At 39.3% G+C, this 7,640-nt stretch overlaps 2 protein-coding genes across 2 annotated transcripts; one reads left to right on the top strand and one right to left on the bottom strand.

Annotated features, from left to right (window-relative positions):
* Positions 1-1,846: 1,846 nt before the first annotated feature.
* LOC128737733 (U6 small nuclear RNA (adenine-(43)-N(6))-methyltransferase) lies at positions 1,847-3,312 on the top strand. The gene is made up of 2 exons (XM_053832430.1): positions 1,847-1,951; positions 2,013-3,312. Exons 1-2 carry the CDS (start codon positions 1,847-1,849, stop codon positions 3,294-3,296), a joined length of 1,389 nt encoding a protein of 462 aa, XP_053688405.1. The 3' UTR covers positions 3,297-3,312.
* Positions 3,313-3,440: 128 nt separating this feature from the next.
* On the bottom strand, positions 3,441-4,552 carry LOC128737628 (nucleoporin Nup37). The gene is made up of 2 exons (XM_053832304.1): positions 4,322-4,552; positions 3,441-4,263 (listed from the first exon to the last, which is right to left on the bottom strand). The coding sequence occupies exons 1-2, from the start codon at positions 4,469-4,471 to the stop codon at positions 3,448-3,450; spliced, it is 966 nt and encodes a 321-aa protein (XP_053688279.1). The 5' UTR covers positions 4,472-4,552; the 3' UTR covers positions 3,441-3,447.
* Between the last annotated feature and the right edge of the window lie 3,088 nt (positions 4,553-7,640).

Genomic DNA, 7,640 nt, shown 5'->3' with positions numbered 1-7,640 from the left:
TTATAACCACACAAAAGCCATCCAAAATCGCGTTTTGCGAAAACATCAATAACCAGCGATGCCATCGTTGCTGGCGTGTGCTCCTGTCATCGAACAGCGTGACTTTGACAGTTACACTGTTTGCCTCATCGGCCAAAAATACCAGCGCCATATTAAAACAGGTTGTGCACCTTGTGAAGAACCCTTCAAGGAAAGCTCTAAAAAAAAAAGCAGCAATTTAAATCTAAAGGCAAAACCCAATGCACACGGATTTTACTACGTTACGGAAATTTGACAGAAAACCCATGGAAAAACTGTCAATTTGCCGCAACGTAGTGAAATCCGTATGCATTGTGTTTGGGGCTTAATGATCTAATTGAAAAAACCTCGATATTGCACGTTTCTTTGATAATAAAACGCACTGCTCACTTTCTTGACTGCTTGAAATCGTCGTAAAAAAATCTGTTTAGCTGTTTGTAAGTTATAAGTATACCCAGGTAACCAATAAGCATTAAAATAAGCAGTAAATCAGTCGTTTATTAGCATCCCTGGCGTTTTATACTGCAGGTTGTTGTTTATCAGCTTTTTGACTGCATCCAAAATTCTATTTGAATTCTTCTTGTTGGTAACTAGCTGCAAATAAACATTGTGAGAACTATAAGAGGGCTACTGTTTTACCTGACTCACTGCGAATATGCTTATTATTGAAATAAAACGTAGCCATACGTTTTATTCGTTTATAACGCATATGCAGTTAATATCGATAACAAACGATTTTCTATAAGTTGTGCTTTTGTTATTGCATTTAATTTGTAAAAAGTTGCATAAATAACAATTCAGTTTCACAATACAATTATTACGTACTACTGGCACATGAAATATAACGTTTAAGTACGTTATTTTTAGTGATCAAAATTAACGATATTTTCGATACAAGGGCGATATTTTTCGAAACCTTTCGAACCAACACGATCCCGCGAATAGAACGCATATTCGCAGTGAGTCAGGTAACACAGTAGCAGTAAAGTAGCCGCATATTTTGTCAAAATAGCATATAAGTAGCATTTAAGGCAACTTAAATGCTTATCGGCTTGCTTTTAAATTGCATTGGAAATGCTTATTGGTTACCTGGGTATTCACATAACTTTTCCCGTAATTTCAACGTGAAAATATCTAGAGAGGCTCTTTAATGGTACTGTCAACCCCCGCTAATATGAAAAACACCCTGTTCAGTTCAGGCGAATTCATTTTTAATCTGAATATTTGGTAATTCTATTCATTTTCACATACGCGCATTCTTTAATCTTATTGTTTTGATTTAACGACGAAAACAAACGTTTTGAAAACATGTCGGATATGCGCGAATTCTGAACATCCAGATTGTAGAAAAGGAAATTGGCTCGACAGTATCAACTAAAATGGTCTATTTTGAGCGCTGGAGTGAGTTGCATATGAGCTATATTGCCAAAGCTGCTTAGCAAGAGGAAACGTATTAAGTTTTTTTGCTTTTCTTCAATTTGCCCGGTCAACTTAACCGTCAATTGTGTATGACACTTGATCAGTTTTTAATGTGAACGTATTCATACCAACGGAGTTCAGATTAAAAATGTTCAGATCAAGGAAGGTCATTCCAGCGGGGGTACACGGTATCCGTCGTGGGTTCATTACTAGTGAACGAACACTGGTCTCTTTTCCTTGAAAAAATATCGATATCACGCACTCGATATTATAATGGAAAGAACGGAAAGAATCGAAAAGGCCGCGTATTGTGCAAATATCGCTCGTCCCCCTCGTCCATGCTAAATGCTGGTGCTCTTGGCGCTCTATTTTTTGTTCAAATATTTACAACCAATAATTATTTTTGAAAATGTCGATGAATAAGTATATGCACCCAAAAAATATCTACCGTGAACAACCGGACTTTCGGCTCATGGTCAAACAATATCCGGAACTGAAACCGGTTTGCTATGTGGTGAGTACCTGGAACACATTTTGATAATTGCAACGATAAGTAACATTTTCCCGTTTTGCAGGATTTAAACGGACGTATCAAGTTCGACTACAAAAATAAAACAGCGCTTCAACTGCTGACTCGTTGTCTGTTGAAGAAAGATTTCAACCTGGATATTGAGCTTCCTCCGGATAAGCTAATTCCAACGCTTCCGTTGCGTTTAAATTACGTTCATTGGTTAGAGGATTTCGAAGCTGCTTTCGGATGGAAACACGACAAAGTGGACGGACTAAGAGGACTGGACATCGGCTGCGGGGCTTCCTGCATATACCCTTTGCTGTGTGCGGTCAATTCTCAGCAACGTTGGCAAATGGTTGGCTTAGAACAGTCAGAAGACAGTGTCGAGATTGCTAGAGCAAATGTAAAGCGCAATGGGTTAAATAATATAATCGAAATCATTCAGCAGGATAAAGACGCAAAAACTGTTTTAAAAACATATTTTGATAAAACGAGTACAAAACAGTTCGAATTCTGTATGTGTAATCCACCGTTTTACGACGAAGATGGAGCTGAAGGTCAAAACCGAACAGGAAGAAGAAAAGAACCTTCGAATGTTAGAACAGGCGCAAAGGAGGAATTGCAAGTTGAGGGAGGTGAGGTTGGATTCGTAACGCAGATAATTATGGAAAGTTTGGAATTTAAAGACCGAATTACGATTTATAGCACAATGCTCGGCCATAAAAAAAGTTTTGAAGAGATACTAAGAGTTCTTAAACGTTATTCGATAACGAATGTTACAACTACTAGATTTTGTCAGGGTAATACGACCCGATGGGGCGTAGCTTGGAGTTTTTCTGAAAAGGAGTTGCTTTGTCGTGTTCCGGATAGATTTGAACAAAGGCCGACGAAGAGAAAATTACCTGGGAAACCCTTGGAGGGCAAGATCCTGGAGTTAAATGCGGTAGCATCGTTAAGTGAGGCAAACACTAAACTTATCACTATTTTGTCGTCACTTAATATCAAAACTCGCCGATTGGATGACTCCGAAACCATGTGGGAATTAGAAGCCTTCCAGAATACTTGGTCCCATCAACGAAGAAAAAGACGGGAGGACCAGCGAAAACTTAGTCCTGGCGGTGAAAACAGTCGTAACGAACAGCGTGAAGAGAACACACACTGCAAACGGGCAAGGTTGGACGTGCACAGTATTGAACCCATCGTAAAAGCAGCATTTAGTTTAAGAAGTAAGCCGAACGATGGATACTATCTCTTGCTGGTCTTTCAAGGAGGGAGTGCTGGAAAAGATTCGCTAAATCAAATTTTACAGTACGTGAAGAACGCATTTAACAATGCGAATAATAGCTGATTATCCTACCAAACATAAGCCCAAATGTTCCTTGAACTCACACCAAAATAAATCGATAAACAATTATGAAAAAAAAGTCTGTGATGTTATAATAAAAGTAAACCGCCAGTTCGGTTAAAAAATTCAACATTTATTAATGATTATTGATACTTTACGAACAAATCTTCCAAAAGCAGAGCTTTTTGTCTTGTCCTGCCACAACATAAGGAAGTTGGTAATGCCAGCACAGTCCGCCGTAAAGCAACAGCTTAGCTTCCACTTGCGGTATCTGGTTCTTAACGTGGATTACTTTCAGCGTGGTTCTCGGACGGCCCACGCTAGCAATAATCGTCTCGGAATGAGGGGCAAATTTAACGATATGACCGCAGTCTTCGTGAATCTTTTTACTCTCAATCGGTCGGCTTGGTTTCTTGAGATCCCAAAACACCAATTCTCCACCAGCTATGGCCACAACAAAGGCCGAATTGTTTAGGCTCCAATCGGCGTAGTTCAGCGGATTTCTGCTACTCTCTACCGATAATATGGCAAGCTTAGATTCCACATTGTATAAATGTACAATTCCGGATTTTTCTGCGATTAGTACTTTTCCTGCCTCATCCGGGTGCCATTTTGCTGAAACGACCGCCGAGTCCAAAATGAAAACTGGTCCCTTCGAGTAATTCTCTTTCCGTTTCCACATGATACACATGTTATCATCTCCACACGATGCCAAGTACTCTCCGTCTGGATCCCAACTAACCTGATTTACGTAGCTATTATGTCCAGATAAAACCTGGACTGTATTATCATCTTCAAGATCACTGTTCAATATTCTAAGATTGTAATCTGCTCCAGCCGTGCACACTATGATAACCTTAGGCAGTACGGCCAGCGACGTTTCCGGCGCAAATGCTACTGCATGACATCGAGTTTCATGATGCACCTCCTTTAGCAGGCTCCACTCGAAGCACTCTGATTCGCTTTCTTCCTGCAAATTATTCATTTTGTATTAGATATACATAATTTTTATGCCAATAAAAACTAACCGGAAACCGAACCATTCCTAACAGCAGCTTATCGGGAAGGGCTACGCATAGCAGATTTCGAGACCATTCGTAACTTGAAAGCTCGAAAGTTGAGATTTTATCCGGAAATGCTATTGAATGTGTCGGAGGGGAATTATTGGACGAATCCATACTAACGGCAGTAACTAGCACACTTTGGTCTTAGATAGGGAAACACTATTTTTTGTTTGTAAATTGTAATCTTTATTTTAAATTGAAGTACGGTTTCGGATTTCGGTGTTGCGCCTTGCGCGGTTTTTAACAAAACAGATGAAACAGTTATCGATATTTATCGATACATATTACACGACAATAACGACATACACTGAAATTGCACCTGAATCGAGTATTCTGCACTCTAAAATAAGTGTATCCAAATATTGCGACATTTGCCCCTATTTCCCGCTTACGAAAAAGCCGGATGCCTATCCAGCTTTTTACGCGCTATAATGATGGCCGCTATAAATTGTGTTCGTAATATGCGAACAATCTTTTTGACAACTCTGCATACATCAAATCTGGCACTTTTATCTTGCAACACTACCGTGCTCTTTCTTTCCTTTACGTCAAAGAAGGAGAGCAAAAATGTGCGAAATGTAAACAAAACTATTGCTCTTCTTCTTTTGCGTAAACGAAAGAAAGAGCAACACTGCCGTACATGAGAAGAGTGCCCAGTTTTGATGGATGCAGAGTTGTCAAAAAGATTGTTCGAATATTACGAACACAATTTATAGCGGCCATTATTATAGCGCGTAAAAAGCTGGATACTGTTTTACCTGACTCACTGCGATTTATAATTTCAATTTATAATTTCAAAAAGTTGTCTTATATCGAAACATGATTTTTTCAAAAAAAATTGCCTTAGCGGTCGCCAATTTTGCTCTGTGTTGTGTGTTTACCTTTTTTGAACTATTTATTATTGTTTGAACTATTACATTTTTACAATATTTAGAGTTATTTTGAAATAATGAACACCCTCATGACGCTGGTTTTGGAATGAAAAATTAGCTCTGGCATCGTTACCAGCTATGTCAAAGGGGTCTCCTACGAAAGGCTGAAAACCGAAAGGCTGAAATTTCAAAAGGCTGTAAGCTACGAAAGGCTGAAAATCAAAAGGCTGAATATCACGTAAGGCTGAAAAATATATAAGACTTCGTCTATAAGGTTTGCCAGGGGAAATCAAAGCAAACAGAACTGTTTTATTCATACGGGCGAGTATGTCATAAAACTTTCGCGGTTCGCTCAAGTGTTCAACAACAAAATAAGAGCAATATTGTTTGGCTGGAAATAGGCAACTAACCTTCAATTTATAAACTGCTGTTTCACTGCACAGAACGAACAAATGAATCTCACATTCGACGTAAACAAAAATCAGATATATTTCCATCAAATAAAACGAAAATTTCCCAATCCGTTTTTAAAGATGTATTTTTACATCAATCCAAATGTAATAAATCCAAGGGGTCGGTCGGAAAGTAATAAAAAAATTCGTGCATTTAGCAAACTTAGCTAACCGCCCTTCCGTCGGGTAGTTTTCAAGCCAAATTTCACCATTACACCGCCCTTCCGTCGGGTAAGGTAATATTTACAATGTTACTAACCGCCCTTCCGTCGGATAGTTATCAAGCCAAATTTCACCATTACACCGCCCTTCCGTCGGGTAAGGTATTATTTATAATGTTGCTAACCGCCCTTCCGTCGGCTAGTAAAATAAATTCTTCCGCTGTGCCGCCCTTCCGTCGGCTAGCGCTCTACTTTTAGTTACCGCTTTTGACTTACGAGGGAGCTGCTGTGCCCAGTGTTGTTAATATTCATCAGCATAACGTTCAAACTTCTGGATTATCAGTCTACCTTGCATTGAAAATCTGCTTGCTTTGATCAAACGTACATAATAACTATATACAGCAAGCATGAACTTCATGCACGAGAATATAGAATATCAGCGCCCTGTGATATTGTAACAAACTGATATTCACGTTTGAGCAGTGAAAATCAATAAAAAAATTATGTTGTAATTTTGCATTTATTGCGTTCAGCTGTTGGACATAAGATTTTTCTTTTCATTTACTGCATTCAAAATTGTTTTTTTCCTGAAGTGAATATCACCTTTTGGGTTTGAAAATCACTTTCTGCTGTTCTATTTTCACGATATATTGAACTTGTATACTATGATGAAAATCACTGTGCAGTTATACATACGAAACTCAGAGGCATAAAAAACAATGTATGCTAAGAAAAAAGATTTTCTGTTTTGTTTGAAATTCGGTGATAATTAAAGGCCCTGGCTGTGCCATTGTCGTGAACCGAAGCGACTGGCTTGCGTTCATCCGCCCGTGCTCTTGCTGCTGCTAACCAGTAAGCGGAAGGGTCCGCGCCGCTGGTGGGTATCAGCCACCTTTTACTGCGGCGCTTTCGAACCCTTCGGTATTGCTACCGGTGGATCTCCGCTCCTGTTGTTGCGGCAGTACCTTTCAGTCCGAAAGGCGTCGATCTGCCCAGCTATCGGTTTAGCCACCGATTCTCCTTTCAGCCACTGCTGCTGCATGGTCCAAGGTGGGATGATCCTCCAGTTGTTGCCTCTCCAAAGTTCGTCACAAGAATGAGCATTCATATGGATGACGTCCCTTTATATAGCATCGCTCGGCAGCTGACGCGCCGTTGCCATATTGGACTATAATACGTTGCATTGACAGTGTTGTCAGAGCAGACCGATGTGAATCGCTTTATTATTATTTTTTTGTTTATGATGTTTATTCATCATTAATTATTATTATTATTCTTATCTCCCACCAGTCGCATGTATTTTCAATGAGCGCATTCACATGAGTGCCTTGACGTTTCATGATGTGATGTTCTGGACGCGTAAGAATGCGCACATTGAAAGTGCATACGACCATCACTGACGTTCCGTTACGATACGTTGCCGTTGATGTTCGGTGATGGTCAGTGTGATTCCAGCTTTGTTCGCGGGATCGTGTTGTGAGTTGCAAGTCGTGTTGGTTCGAAACTACTGTTTTACCTGACTCACTGCGAATATGCGTATTATTGAAATAAAACGTAACCATGCGCTTTATTCGTTTAAAACGCATATGCAGTTAATATCGATAACAAACGATTTTTTGTAAGTTGTGCTTTTGTTATTGCATTTAATTTGTAAAAAGTTGAATAAATAACAATTCAGTTTCACAATACAATTATTGCGTACTACTGGCACATGAAATATAACGTTTAAGTACGTTATTTTTAGTGATCAAAATTAACGATATTTTCGATACAAGGGCGATATTTTTCGAAACCTTTC

Source organism: Sabethes cyaneus, chromosome 2 (assembly GCF_943734655.1).
Source record: "Sabethes cyaneus chromosome 2, idSabCyanKW18_F2, whole genome shotgun sequence".
Lineage (NCBI taxonomy): Eukaryota > Metazoa > Arthropoda > Insecta > Diptera > Culicidae > Sabethes > Sabethes cyaneus.
Note: the sequence above shows the minus strand (reverse complement) of the source record. Positions and strands in the feature narration are given on the sequence as shown.